A 16,174-nucleotide genomic window follows, 5' to 3' on the forward strand; every position below is an offset into this window, starting at 1 on the left:
ATAGTAAGAGAAATACATGCTGGTTGGTTGGCTGGTAGGTTGAAGGAATGAGAAACAAGATCTTGATAAATTCCTGTTTACAGAGGCTGTGCGCGATCACTACGACATGAGCACGATTACAAACGGTCTGTTCTTTGAAAAGCAGGCCCGGATTGCCTTGAAAAGCCAGGTTTCGGGTACCTGGGGGGCTCAGTCAGTTAAGCCTCTGATTTTGGCTCAGGTCATGATCTCAGAGTTCGTGAGTTCAAGCCCCACATCGTGCTCTGTGCTCATAGTACAGAGCCTTCTTGGATCCATTCTCTCTCCCTCCCCTCTCTCTGCCCCTCCCCTGCTTGCTCTCTCTCTCACTCTCCTCTCTCTCTTTCAAAATAAATAAATAAACTTTAAAGGAAACAAAATAAAACAAAAAGCCAGGTTTACTCACCTTCACGCACTAAGAGGGATGACCCACCATTCGCATAGAAGGCAAATGGATCATATTATCACAAGAGATAAAACCTTTGTCCTCAAAGGGCGGACCGCCCAGAAACACCAGCACACGTACTCCAAGTCACAAAAGGAATAAAAGATTGCCAATGAGAGGGAATTCGCCTGAGAGACCCAGAGTAAACAAAGACCACTGAAAAGACCTTGTGAGGGAAGGAGAAGAAGAGGGAAACACTGCTGACCTCATGGAGCGCCTTTGCCAGGGTTCTAAAAATACTTTTTTTAAAGCCCTTTCATATGTTGCTACACGTCCCCAGGCACTCCAGAAGGCCCCGGCTCCCGTTCAAACCAAGCCAGCCATGGAGGACCTTGATAAGGTGGTTTAAATGTTTCCCCCCAGCCAATTTCTGAAACCCTCAAGCCTTGGGAAATCCCGTTAAGAGGTGAAAAGAAGGTAAAATGGAATCAGCCCCCATTGGAGAGGCTGATGTCATTCCATCTCCCCAAAGAAAAGGCCACACTTTGCTTTGTGAAAAAGCAGGGTGACATCACTGCCCAATCACATGCCACTTAGCCCTTCCCCTGCTATTCCCAGCTGAGGGGTCCTCTCCTTCGCAAATGTCACTTTTTCACCCACAAAGCGCCTTGCCCTTGTCTGTGCGCCGGAGTCCACTGCCCCCTGAGCGAGGGCCCCTGGGAAGGCCGGCCGGAGGGGTGAGGGGGATGCACCAGGCGGGAGGCCTCTATTCACACAGCTTGCAGAGACTTCTGCATCTCGGATGGAGGCCCCCCAGGCCGAATTCAGCCCCTGGACAATGCTGTCAACACTGAATACGTGAACCATTTAGCCAAGCAGGGCAACTGTGGCCACTTCTTTCTTTCCAGAGTGGGATTCTCTTTGATGGTTTGCATAAAGGCAAGGCAGTGCAGCTTAATCTCCCATCTGCAGAGCCGCTTTAAATTTGGAGCCACGGATAAAGCCTGATTGTAGATCCACATTCTCAAAGCAAATAGTAGATGTGCGCAGTTGACAAAGGAGCACATTTTGGAAACAGGCTTATTTATTAACTGGCAAAATAAATGAAGTGTTGGGGGTGGGGGGCGTTCTCCCTAAGCAGTGAAGCTCAGGAAATGAGGTCAGTGTTGATTCTGAATTCCCAGTGCAAAGCACTCGGAGGTTCTTACTGCACAGTTTGGAAAAGAGCTAGGGCGCAGGGGGCAAGAGCCTGAAATGAGACATCTCAAACGAAAAGAGGCGTGGGGGGTGGGGGGCAAGGTTAAAGGCACATCCCTCCGGCCAGCGAAGGAAAAGGAACCTCAGGGCTAGTGTCAGGCTGGGTGTCCTGGGCCCCGGACATGCGCTCCTCACTCTGAGACAGAGGCAGGGGCTGTGCGGAGACGATCTTCTTGAATGCATTCACACAGGCCCGCGCATGTGCACAAGCATGCTCAAGGATGCGTCCATCCTAATTCAACACCGAGACCGGTTCTTAAACGTGCCTCGGATTTTGCATTTGTGTCTCTTGTATTCATTTGTATTTGTATCTTAGTTTGTATTTCGAATCCCGCAACATACCAAGTTGCTTTAGGGCTTCAAGGTCTTATTAGAACTCCTTCCTCCAAAACCTGAAGACTTAGGGACAGAGAGGGTGTGGCCCCATCCCTGCCTGAGCCCCTAGCTGTGAGTGACCTGAATGGGTGGCCGTGGTCAGCGCTCCAGCACTCCTGCCCTTGACCTAAGACTCTGGCCACCCCAAGCCTGGGGTCCCTCACACTTAGCCTTCGCTCTGCCGCCACTAGGACCTTCTTCTGCTGGGACTCCTTTTCCTTCTCCTGTCTGCCTCTGTAACGCCTGCTCAGTCTTAGATTTTAGTTCACAGGCCCTATTTTCACTCAGGACTTCTCTGATCTCCTGTCTGCATCAAATTCCCTTTTCTGTGCTCCCATGGCCCTTACCACACTTTTGATTTTATGTTGACTTGTGAGCTCATTGCTTGGCGACTGCTTGTGACAGTCACCTGTAAGCTCTACAAAACCAGGAACCAGGCCGGCGCACGGGAGTCACGCATTGGCCCCAGCCCCACCATGGGGCCTGAACACATAGATGGCTGTGCCATCAGATTTATGTCTCCAGTCTACCTGCTGGGCAAGAAGGGCGGGAGGTCTCCCATCAAAGAACTCTTCCCTGGCTCTCACCTTTGTCTTTTCTGTTGACCTCTCTCCTCAGGCGATCTCAAGCTAAAGACCATATCAATGCAGAGCAGGAACTCTGAGTACACGCAGCGCTGTATAATTATAGTATATGATAGTTAATTTTGCACTGATCTAGGCCACTAACAATCCCCTTCCAGAAAGTTCTTTCAGGGGCAGCTGGATGGGTCAGCTGATTAAGTACCCTGCTCTTTATTTCGACTCATTTTGTAATCCCATGATTCATGGGATCAGGCCTTGTGTTGGACTCTGCGGATAGCTCGGAGCCTGTTTGGGATTCTCGCTCTCTCTCTCTCTCTCTGCCCCTCCCCTGCTAGTACTCTCTCTCAAGATAAATAAATAATCATTAAAATGAAAAAAGAAGATTCTTTTGAAGTGTAATTTATATATAATGGGCAGCACAGAGTTAAACAAACAAATAAAAGTTCAGTTCTGGTCCCAGCTATGAGAACTTTGCTGTACAACTCTGATTCCAAGCTTAGCAGGTTTTCTGTAATTGGGAGAAAGTTGTGAAATAGTAAACAGGAAAAGAGAATAGACAGAGAGTGTCTTTGACCTTTCCAAAAGAAGACAGATGCAAAATAGAGTTAGTAGAAAAAAAATTTTCCAACAAAAACTCAAAGCTTTCAGCAGAGGATTCAACCATGTCCAGCATGTCAGTTGGAAGAATCCAGTGACACAGTAATACAGTGTGGCCAGTAATGTCCGTGAAATCATACTTTTTAGTGTGGCCTTGAGGCAGGATAGATAGAAGAGCCTGGAAGGGAGAGGAAGCAACCCACTGAGAAGAAAGATATCACCAGCAACAGCAAACTCACTGCTCCTGAAGCCCTCCATCCCACAGGCAAGGCAGATCCCTTGGCGGGGGGTGGGTGGGGGGGGGTTAAATTAGCAATCATCAGGGTCCCACCAAGGATTAAGTGAATCCTATCTCTGAAGGTTGAAACCCAGGCATGGGCTCTCCTAGAAATTCCCAGGCAATTCCAATGTGTAGCTAGGGTTGAGGACCACTTCCCTAGGCCCTGAGCCTCAGCCACCCGGTTACCATTTCTCCCTTTCCAGCCTCTGTCTCACACGACAGCGGTCTCGTTTTTGGATCTCTGAAGCTCTAAGGCTCTTTCTCTCAGAGGCCCCAGTTCATATCCTCCTGTCACAGACAGACGAATGAGATTTTCCTGCTGTTAGTCCAATGAGGCCTTGAAACCCCTGACAAGCTTTCTCTAGTCTCCGGAGATGCTTTCTACCATTTTCTTTCTCCAGCCTTAACATCTGCTCTCACCTTCCTCCTCAAAGTGTACAGAGTGGCAACATCAGCACGACCTGGGAGCTTTTTTAGAAATACCTCAGCCTCCTGTATCAGACTCTGCATTTTAACAAGATCTCTGCGATATTATACAAGGAGTCTCACACACACACACACAAACACACACACACACACACACACACACACACACACACGTCTAAGAAGCACTGTCTGGAAAATATGCCCAGACCTTGAAAACCTGGGTCATTTCCCAAGACACTCCTGTTTCTTCTAGGTCTTTTCACACTGTCTCTAGTTGCCTTAGTATCACGTTATTTTCTGAATCGCAGAATGCTAGAGATGGACTATATTATATAGATAAATCAATCCAGTCCCTTCAACTTAACAGATCAATAACTTGATATTCCAAGGTCAAATCTACCCACTTGATGCAGAGAACAGTCCAGAACTCCCACCGGCTTAATTATCATAGCTCATTCGCTTTGGGAATTCATGATCTGTATTTCAAGCTATATGTAGCTCTGTGGAGTACCACTGAATACTTAAATGCTGAGAGCCCCACACTTGTATTTTTTTAAGAGAAATACACTCTTTCTCCAGTTCATATTAACAGAATATCTAACACTCAAGTGTATAATAAGGGTACTCCTGTATGTATAATGCTACAATTCATATAATAAATGGATTATGATTTAACGACCCTCAAGAGTCAGCCACCATACACATTTATGTGTGTTCACCTTGGGCTCCCCCCAACTTTGACAGTCAGGCCACCGCTTAGATGTGTGTGCGTGATTCCTCATATAATATCACAACTCTACCAGTGAGCCCTAAGTCCTTGGCTGAGAACTGCTACTATAATATTCAGAAGGACTATATTTTTTAATGTTTATTTGTTTATGTATTTATTTAAAAAGATTTTTTTAATGTTTTATTTATTCTTGAGAGAGAGAGAGACAGCGTGAGCAGGGGAGGGTCAGAGAGAGAGGGAGACACAGAATCTGAAGCAGCCTCCAGACTCTGAGCTAGCTGTCAGCACAGAGCCTCATGCAGGGCTCAAACCCACGAACCGCGAGATCATGACCGGAGCTGAAACCGGACACTCAACCGACTGAGCCACCCAGGCGCCACCTGTTTATTTATTTTTGAGAGAGAGAGAGAGAAAGAGAATGAGCAAGGAGGGGCAGAGAGAGAGAGAGAGAGAGAGAGAGAGAGAGAGAGAGAGAGAGAGAGAAGGAGACACAGTATCCGAAGCAGATTCCAGGCTCTGAGCTGCCAACATAGAGCCTGATGTGGGGCTTGAACTCATAAACTGTGAGATCGTGATCTGATCCAAAGTCGGACATTTAACAGACTGAGCCACCCAGGCATCCTGTACAAGCACTATATTTTTCAGGGGATCACTCTAGGAGAGTGGTTCTCAAGCTTTAATCACCAGGGAGACTAGTTAAGACAGATTATTGGGCTTCCAAAAGTCTGGGATGGGGCTCAAGAATCTGTATTTCTAACAAGTTCCTGGTGATGCTGAAGGTGCCCTTGGGGGACCACATCTTGAGAATCACCCCTCTGGGGCCTACTCCCTTTAGACTGGGCCACATGAGGCCACTCTGCAAGTTTTAGAACTCATGTTAGATGTGAATTGTCATCCTCAAAGGAAGGATTGTTCCTACCTGCTTTCTGAAGCACCAGTTTGTAGGTGGCCGGCCCTCCTCTGTGGCGGATGCCAACACACACGCTGGCTTAGTGCTCATGAGCCCTCTACTCCTGCTCCCCTTTCAGCCCAAGGCTTGCCCTTCCCCTTCTCTCTCGGCCTGCCTCATTCTTGCCCTTGTATCTCCACCATTCCTTCCCTGCTAATGTGAGAATAAGCCTGGAATTACACTCCCCCCCCCCCAACCCTGCCCAGGAGACTCAGATGCCATCTTGCAATTTGCTTGCCACGCCCACGCACAGGTCCTCCCGCCAGAAACTCCACTCTGCTCCCTCCTTTCTCTTCGGTGATTTATTGTCACACGGACTTCGGTAGCTCTCCAAGTGCTGTCCTCTCTTAACCCTACAGGGATGAACCCTCCCAGAGCCTCCAGCATCTGAGGAAGGTTCCCAAGGCCTTGCAAGAGATTATGACCCGGGCCCCATTATTTGTGGTGGGGTCATTTCCAAAGCGAGAGCTGGAAAAGGAAGAATTCTTAGTCCAATAGCAAGCATCTAATACAACTGAGATCAGAACAGGACTTACCGTGAACGGACCACTGCATCTGAAATCCTCTCTCGCGGTGACCGACCCCGTCGGTGTGGAACAGCACGTGAAGCTTGGAGCCTGCGGTACTCCCCGGGGGCGGCACGTCTGCTCCACAGTAGCGCCCCATCCGCTGGGGGCCGTCATAGAGCTGAAACCAAGGAGAAACTTCCCAGTGTGCGAAATATCACGTGGTGTGTCAGGTGGAAAAAGGAGCCTGCTCCTGTGACCAAAGCTGTTCCTTGGCCAAAGCTAAGGGCACATCTGCTAAGGTGGTTTGAGCAAAGGAGGCTTCACGTAAGCATTGAAAGTAGATGATTGTCTAGAGTGGGTCTTATGCCCAATAAATCCAAGCCCAATAAATCTGGAAATCCAAATATGAATGTTTGGTTTTATGTTGGCCTAGCGAGTTCCCTGAAAGTATAATCCAGGCACAGAATAAGGAAATGGTGGGCCAGATGAGGCATGTTCACGCACTAATGGCACATAAGAGATGCTCACTGAATATCAGTCTTATAATTGAAAAATAAATATATTTTTAATAAATACTAATCATAAAAACGTAGACATTTTAGAAAGCTATGTAAAAGGAACATAGAAAATTCAATTCCACTGAAGATAACTACTGTTAATACTTTGTTAATACCAAAAGTTTCTCTTGCCAACATTTTTGTTCATTGCTTGTATATGCATACATATACATATGTATCCAGGTATATATGTGTGCGTGTGAGTTTGGGCTATACATTTAAGTGCATTCCCTGTTTTTTTCTAAGCATGTCAGTAACGACTGTGTAAACATTTTTATTGGTGGCATAAAGTGCTACTAATACTCTGTTGTTCATTTAGGACATTTCCAATTTTTTGCCAATATGAGTATTTTTTTGATATTTCAGACGTCCCTCAGGAAAGATTCCTGTAAGGAGAATGAATCAGAGAATATAATCTTTTATGGTTCTTGATCTATATTACTAAGTCTCTTACCAGAAAGTTTACACCAAGGTTTACCAGCAGTTTACTAAAATGGGACTTTGGCAATTACGACTGCTATTTTTTTAAAGTTTATTTATTTCGGAGAGAGAAAAAGCATGCGTACATGCATGCATGGGAGAGGGGTTGAAAGAGAGAGGGAGAGAAAGAATCCCAAGCAGGCTCCGTGCTGTCAGCACAGAGCCCGATGCGGGGCTCGATCCCACAGACAGTGAGATCATGACCTGAACTGAAATCAAGAGTCGGACACTGAACCTCATGAGCCACCCAGGTGCTCCATGACTGCTATTGTTTTGAGAGCTGATGCTGATAGGAAAAATTTGGTTTTGCAATCGGCTCAAGTTATGTGACTTTGAGGTTGAAGGTTTTTCAAGAAAGCAGTTATATTTCAAGAAGAAATATTACTGGGCAGTTATATTTCTTCTCTTGGTACTTCTCTGCTGAGGTCTTTGCTTACTTTCCCATTGAGGTATTTATATATTCTGTCGCGTACACTTTAGCTGCCTTATTTATTAATTTCATCAGATATATACCTCTAAACCAGAAAAATAAACTTCTCTGCCGTATCTTTTCAATCAGGAAAGACAATGATAATCCAAAAAGATTGGTTCCTGTGACTCAGGTGATTCATTATATTTCTTTCCCTCTACTAATGTCCACATTATTATCTGCTTTGTTCTTGTTACCCTTGGGATGAACTGTCCATGACAGCAAAATTGAAAATATCTGATCGTATACTAATGGACGTCCTTGATTATTCTCATGTAGAGTACACACATATGTCAGAGTATGTGTGAGTGCATGTGTTTGCGTGTGTCCGTAGGTAAATGTATCATCTGGATTCAGTAAATTCCAAATTGGGCAAATAATTTTTATTTACTGGAATGTTATGATATAGTGCTTGAAACATATTGATTAGAGCATGGAAAACTTTATGACCAAATTCTACAAAGCACCCCTGCGGAGCCTCCCCTGATCCCTAGAGCCACTCATGAATTAGCTTTCTTTTGACGCCCCTCAGCTTTTTACTTGTGCTTCTTTGTAAAAATGGTTACATTCCCATGTTCTACTTACGGCCATGTGTGCGTCATCTCTGCTCCTGATTATGGCTTTCCTAAGAGCGCAGAGCACCTCTTTCAGTCTCCTCTGCCTAGTTCAGGGCTTTGTCAAGGGCTGATTCCCAATCCCTCTTCAATGAACAAACACAATGGAACAAACACAATGATTTCCCCCACAACTGCATTTATTTCAGAGGGACTTAATCTGCCCTATTACTTGAATCCTGCATACTTAGGTACATATTAGGGTCTTTCAGTCCTAAATCTCAGCATGTTTCTTTGAGGCAACAGAGAGTCTGGATCCTTTGTGGGCTGCTCTGGAGAAGGGCTGGTAGCAGGGATCAGGAAGGGCCTTGCACAAGGCCATAATAAATTACAGATTTCTAAATCCTGGCCTGTCTTAGGGAGTTCTCAGAAGTAGCTGGTCATCCATCATACATGCCTGTGATGTTTGGGGGAAGGTTGGCAGAGATTTAAAGAGAGAAACTCAGAAGTGCATTAGATAACTCACCCTTAGGCGGGAAACAAGCATTTGAAGCAAATGAATAAAGATGAAATTTATTTTTCAGGGTTATCCCTTCAACTTCCTTTTTCTTTTTTAAGACCACTGCTGCTTCTGCTAGGTATATTAATTAGCAAGTGTCTCATAGGCTAGGTAGGTGACAGCTGCCATAATAAGGGAGCAAAGAATGGGAGAAAGAATAAAGCAACACAAAAAGTGGAGCGGACACCAAAGCCCTTGGTTTCTGTTCTCATGTCCCCGGATCTGAGCCGGGAGGTACAAGCAGGGGAGGAGGTCCATGTTGCAATCTGTTTATGCCTAAATTACTGCTTCACTGTAGGGTATTCATCCCAGCCTCAGAGTTTGGGTTTTTTTTTTAATTATTATTAAATCCAGTGTACCAATTCCAATCCAAAACTAATTAATATGAAAATAAACATACTGTTCCCAAGCAGAGGTATAATAAGCAAGAAGCACTCCACTAGTTTCCACTCCAGGAGGCTCATTCTTAACTCTGGGTTGTAGTTCAGTGACCAAAGCTTTCATTATTTCATCTTGATGCCACAAAACACGCGGTAAGGTTTCTCTACCACCATAACCGCTCTCAGCTTGACAGGTCTTCCGAAATGGTAGGTAGTGACATTTTGAGGAGCTATATCTTAGATTCGACACAAGGCCATAAGTAGTACAGTATCTTTCCTCCCCAGCTCAGCCAGGTTAAGAAAGCTGACATTTTCACATGACTTGGAGGGGATTTTTTTCTCTTCCTTCCGGATAGGATTACCTCACTGAAGGAGACCCCTGAATCCCAGTCCTTTGTGAAGAACACAGTGTGAATGAGATGGTGGGGGCAGGGGCACAGGGAGTGGGTGTGTAGGGGAACACTGATGAATGACAATTAGTTTCTTTTGGCCTTTGGAGGGGAGAGAGTGATGCACTGAAAAACACAGCCAATAGACATTGATGAAAATGCTTAAATATGTCAAATAAATGAATGAATGAATTAGTGTAGAACAATACCTCTATACAAAAATACCCCAACCCCCCCCAACTTTATGTCCTTCTAAAGTTTACACTTAATTAAATCAGGGTGGTTTTTTTTTTGTTTATATTCACACAGATGGCTAACGTCACCGGTTCCCGCGTAAATTTACCGCACAAAAAGGAACAGTCATTGTTCAAAGTACACAAGTACTGGTTGCCATGGAAACCAGTAGTTGCCTGCTGCTCCTGATTCTGTTTTCAGAGCAGAATGTTAACCACAGGACATTCCGGCTGTGACTCACTGCCATTACTGGCAAGCATGCTGCCTTGGTCGGAGCAGGGTATGATTTCCCCTGCTTTTGGAAACCCTGCAGATCCACTCGGTCTGAACGCTACTTGAGCTTGGAATTAAGTCCACAAAAGGAAACTAGTAGAAATTAAGAAAAGAAAGGTCGAGAGTCTCTCTTTGAATATGCAGATCTAATTCATTTAACTGTGTTGAGACGGGTGTTCTTTGTTGTTTTTTAAATATCTGAAATGTGGCTTCCATTTTCTGAGTTGGCCGTTTGGATGTAAATATGTAAGTATGTACACAAACTCCTGTGTGAATCCTTTCAATTATTCTCCTAAGGAGACTGTTTACTTAGGATTTATGTGGTAGAGGTCTCCCCACCCCCACTCCACCCTGAGGTGGACACGCAGAGAGGAAGGAAATCTCTTGCCTCAGCCACATTTACCAACTTCTATCAACTTCCTTTGCATGGGTTTGATCCTTTGGCACATGCCTAGTTTATTACACCAGCAGGGACTTCAGAATCCAGGCGCAATGTGAAATGATCCGTGGACTCCTTCGAACTACTAGGATCCATACAGGCAAGGTAGAAGATACAAAACCGAGGCTACATTACTGACAGAGTTGAATTTTTGTAAGAGTAAGGATTTTGTAGGAACCCTGGAACTCCAGTCCGGAGAAACCCAGCAACAGCTAATGGGAACCTCGACCTGTTCTCTCAATGGGAATCAATTTTATGAATTGGCAAGAACTCTCAGAAGAGAAATGTGCTTTTGGAGTACTTCTTTGCTGCTAAATTTGTTTTATGATCTTGGAAACCTGTGACTTTAATGAATGAAATTGTAATTAATTCATATATATAAGCATGCGATGTATAGATATACTTCTTTTCTAAACTAATTTTAGAATTACAGGGAGTAATAACTAAAAGTCAGCTCTTTCTATTTTAGATTGGCATCTAATTCATACTTTTTCTAATTCATACTTTTTCTTATTTCTTTGACATTTTTTTGAAAGAAAATTTCTTTATAGTGGATCATTAGTTTTAAGAATTAAATATAGTCCAAATAGAGAAATTAAATCAAGGGGCTCTTGGGAAGATACTACTAAAAAAAAAATATGGAGAAGCTTCAGGATAAAATGTTTGTTCACCTCCTACTACAAATCCTTAAAACCTTAAAAATAAGGTTATTCTTTAAGTTTAACATGTATTAAAATATTCCATCTGCCATGAGGGAGAATTTTAGAGGTAGTAGAGAATCACCTAATATTTATAGAGAACAAAAATTCCAGTCCGTATAAAGAACATACTTAAAATTTCTGAGGCCTATGCTCAATGAATTCACAGATTAGCTCTGTGAGGCCAGTGTCACCAACAGGTTATATTCAAATGGAAGCAAGGAAGTAATTTTGTTTTAAGAACACACTAGAGATATTAATTGTGATCAGGCTGTACGTATATACACAGTCCAGTCCAGCCCTAAACTCGGCTTAGAATCTAATCTTGTGAAACTTACTTACCCTCTCCTAGCTAAAATGTCTTTATTAATTGGGCACCATAATGGTACTTATCTTATAACGTTGTCGTAAATAACAAATGAGACAGACCATGTAATTTGGTGGAGTGTGAGACCTGGCATGTGGAATGTGCTTAAAATGTTATTCTAACTCTTGGTCAGAGGCAAAGGGAACCAACATTTTTTTTTTCCCCAAAGAAACCATGCTAGAAATAGCTTGGAGAGAAAAAATATGACAGGTATAGAGAACTTGAGCTGACTCATGTAAAACACTTCACAGAAATCATCCCTGGCAGACCAGACGGGGAAGCAGTGAATCAATGAATCACTTGTGGGGAGATGGACGGCCAACGTGGATTGATTGCAGCGAGTTGCTATGACAACCTGCTTATGTGTGGACACTGAGGCTATTCCCAAGTGCGTCCCAGAGCAGACCACACTGCAGGGGAGAGTGTATGCATGGTGTGCATGCCAGGATGGAGGGAGGTAGTGGATCCTAAGGGGATGTTGGTGAAGACAGCATTAGGAAATCTACCAAGGCTGCCCTGGCGAGATGGATAAGGGAGAGGCAAACGGTAGGGAAAGTTGCTCTGCACGTGTTTCTTCTTGTCACTCCCTCCTCTCCCATGACTGTCCAGCCAGCCTGCAGCTCAAGCTGCTTAGCCACTGAGCTCCAAAGGGGTGGGACTTAGTGAATTCTTGGGGCATTTCTTCAGGTTTTCCCCCACTCCCAAAAAACAGCTCTTACGGGACCCATGAGAACTGCCTCATGACAGTAGTTACGAAGAGTGTTGTTGCTGAAGTTTACACATAAATCTCTTGGATGAAGCTAGAACTTGCCACACTGACTTTCAGTTTGAAGGGCTTTATCATCTTCCTGTAACTACAGTAGAAGCTTCCCAACAGGATTGGTGGAGTCGGGCAAAAGGCTCCCCTTGTGGATAAGTCTAAGGGGGTGGGGGGGCGGTAAAGACTTAATCAGATTGTGGCGGGTATATTAGGCAGATGTTGAAGATGAAAGCTAATAAGCAGAGCCTGGGAAGCTCTAGATGGCTCCGCGATGGCCCCCGGGGGCAGTGTCCTCCACCGGACACGTGGCCATGCCCCGTGTCTGATATACAGGCACACATCTTCCCCGCGGCACAGGAAAAGCCATGTGCCGAGGGTGGGGCAGGAAATAGGAAATACCCATCTAAAATTAAACAATTACTCAGAATCCTGGGCTTTGCATGACAGTAAGAAACCCATCGAAGACCACATTCTGAGTTACTCTGTGTCACTCCGAATGAGATGTCTGTCTCACACACAGATGAGACAGTCTCCTCACCGTGTGGCAGCGAGCCGCTGTTCACGCTTAACAGTGCACGGACATTTCCATTTCTGCTTTCTATACGTTGCTCATTTTAGGAGCCATGTAGGCTGATTTGGTTTTTTTTTTTTTGGTTTTTTTTTTTTTTGGTTTTTTTTTTTTTTACTTTTTAAGTCAATGTCTAAACTGGGATGTGTGCAGAGATTTAACTACAAGAATGTTTACCTCAGCGTTGTTCACAAGAGTGGAAATTTGAAAAGGCTCTAAATGTTCCACAGGAATAGGTGGCCCTATTGTGATGAGGGGATGTGCAGCGTTGTAAATGATGGGGCACAGTGAATAACACGGAAAGACATTCACAGCTATTGCTACCTGGGAAAAATCATTATAGGATAGTTTTGTACAGAATGATCCCCGTTGAATATTAAGATAAAATATATAAGGAGCAACTACAGGAAATGGATACCACCAAAAATTATTAGGAGTGATGTTACTGAGCTCATTTTTATTTTATCTAAGTTTTCCTGTATTTTCCAAACTTCCTGCAATGACTAAGTATTCCTGTGTGATCAGATACGTTTATTTTTTCAAGGATTATCCCTGGGGACCTGCTGACATAGCACTGCATGGGCATGGATATGCATAAATCCATGCTGTTTTTTCCATTCTCAGAATTCCATACCCTTTTAGGTTCATAGACACCCAGCTGGTCTACTAAAAATATTATATTATTTTTGTAGTCTTTTATACGGAGCTCAAGGTTATACATGAAAATTAGCCCATTAAAATGTTATTATATAAGGTAATCTCCTTCGGCGTTAATTTAAAACCATATTTTGTCCCTAATGCTTCCTTTTTTAAAATCATAACTAGGTTTTTATTATTAATTAGACTAATGCTTTATTTAAAATGAATTCCTTCGCTGTTCAGGAACTAAAGACTTCTTACAAGCATGAGTTCTGAGAGTCGCTGATGGAGCAGTAAATGCCTAATTCCCTCCCTGGAGGTCAGTGAGATGCTCTGAGAGTCGAGCCTAGCCGCCCCCCCATGAACATTTAATTCCATGAACTTCATGAAGCCTTCCCTCTGCCAACTGTTTCACTACAGCGAAACACTAAACATTTTAATAAAAACTATTCTGACTCCTAAAAGCCTCACCATGGCCTGGAGACGGACTCAGACAGAGAGAGAAATCTGCTTCACAGACCAACATGGAGTCACACAACCTTGACCTGAAAGGATCTAGAATACTGCCAGGCAGACTCTTCCCCAGTTCCTGGAAGAAGAGGGGGAAAGCCTGTTAAACAAAGAGTAAAAACAAAGGGTAAACATGGCATTTAAAAAAAAAAAATCTGAAAATGAGAAATCTTTCCTATTTATTTTTTAATGTTTATTTATTTTTGAGAGAGAGAGTGAGAGAGAGCCAGAGCATGAGTGGGGGAGGGGCAGAGAGAGAGAGAGAGAGAGAGAGAGAGAGAGAGAGAGAGAGAGAGAATCCAAAGCAGGCTCCAGGCTCTGAGCTGTCAGCACCGAACCCGACGCGGGGCTCGAACCCACGAGCCATGTGATCATGACCTGAGCCAAAGTTGGACACTTAACCACTTGAGCCACCCAGGTGCCTCGCTTTCCTAATTTAAAAAGTAGGCAGTCAAGATAATTAGCCAAAATCCACAACAATGATTCCTAATTTTAAAATTTAGCACTCTGAGCTGTGGGTTCCCATTTAAGCCATGTGCCCCTTGGATGGTAGAGAGAAGCTTGCATGGGCTTGCTGCCTGCGGTCTGAGAGAGGTGAGGTTCCCCAGGGAGGGAAGTGTGGAGAGAGCAAGTTCAAGTTTGAAGCCTGTGATGTACTTTTTCCTGTCTTTGGGGTAGAGTGGACGTTATCCGTAGGTCTGATTATTATTCATCCTGATTCTGTCTTTCACGTTTGAGAGAATATCGAGAGGGGAAACACACAGTTTCTTTTGAATCCAAGAGCAAAGGCTATCTCTTGAAGGCTGCTGTGTTTGCCTCATTAACTGCAGCACATTCGTGCAACTGCATGGAAATTCTTCATTGTGAGGGATGGCCAGGAAAGATCGGCATTTCCTTTTGAGGAAAGGGATTTTGATTACACTGAGATAAACCGCTCTCCTTTTAAGTTTTCACGATTAAAAAAAAAAATCACACTTTGCTTGGGCAACACCGGAATCTTAAATTTCTTGGAAAATGTGTCCGGTTACTCTTAATGATGATAGGAAGTATGTGGCTTAATAATCAACGAATACACTTTATTCTGACCGTTTGCCTCCAGATCAGGATTGGTACAATGCTAGGCTCATATCTAGTATAGAGACAGAAATTGAATTGTTTGGTATATTGTAGTCCCTTTTTATGACTGTTTTGGCATGGTAGTTGTCCTCAGAATTAAAAGAGCTTCTCTCTGAACTCTAAGCCGAATGCCAGGCGTCTGAGAAGCAAACTTCCGCTGGCAGACAGTTGCAGGAAGCATGACTCATGGGCCCAGGAAGTGTCTATAGAGGTGCCATGATGATGCAAGTCAGCTCAGTCCCGTCCTTGCTAAGACATAAAATCTCATCTGCTTTTCTCCAATTGGCAAATGGGATACTGACTACCATATTTCCTACATTCAGATAGAGAATTCCCATGGCTTGTGGAGAAAAACTGAGAGGCCAACAGACGGAAGCCCTGCTTTCAATCCATGGGGCCAATCTATGGTCATCATAACCAGGAAGGCCGTTTCGGAAACCATAGCTTTGCATTGATTGCGAAATATTTGAGAGAGCAAAACTTAATCCGTAAAATTGTGTCTATGTTGAAATAATATGAAATAATGTTTATTAGCATGTAATAAATAATATTTATTAGCAGAATATTATTCTAAGTCCTTCATATATGTTACCTACATTTACAATTCCTAGCAGCTCTATGAGGCAGGTAGTGCTGTCTTCCCATTTTAGAGCTCTGAAAACTGAGCCATGGAGAAGTTTAGTAATTAAACTTCTCAAGAATAACCTCATGTTTCCTTCATTGGGAATTATATTTTGTTTATATTTAATTAATTTTTTAATAATAAAAAAATAACTAAATAATTAAATTATATTTTGGATTTTCAAATTCAAGGATACAATAAAGTCCTTACTCCCTATAATAATAGAGAAAAACAAAAATAACTTCTAGGGGCACCTGGGTGGCTCAGTAAGGTAGGCATACGACTTCAGCGCAGGTCATGATCTCACGGGCTGTGGGTTTGAGCCCCACATCGGGCTCTGTGCTGACAGCTCAGACAGAGCCCGGAGCTGCTTCCAGTTCTGTGTCTCCCTCTCTCTCTCTCTCTCTGCCCCTCCACCACTTATACTCTGTCTCTGTCTGTCACTCATAA

The 16,174-nt window shown here is 43.8% G+C and overlaps 1 protein-coding gene across 1 annotated transcript in view; it reads right to left on the reverse strand.

Moving 5' to 3' along the window:
* CUBN (cubilin) overlaps nt 1-16,174 on the reverse strand; it is a 270,536-nt gene that overhangs the window by 163,053 nt on the left and 91,309 nt on the right. The window contains exon 27 of the mRNA XM_029955578.1: nt 6,138-6,288. Within this exon, the coding sequence (XP_029811438.1) occupies nt 6,138-6,288 (151 nt within the window). The remainder of the gene's footprint in view (nt 1-6,137; nt 6,289-16,174) is intronic.

Source organism: Suricata suricatta, chromosome 10, assembly GCF_006229205.1.
Source record: "Suricata suricatta isolate VVHF042 chromosome 10, meerkat_22Aug2017_6uvM2_HiC, whole genome shotgun sequence".
Taxonomy (NCBI): Eukaryota; Metazoa; Chordata; class Mammalia; order Carnivora; family Herpestidae; genus Suricata; species Suricata suricatta.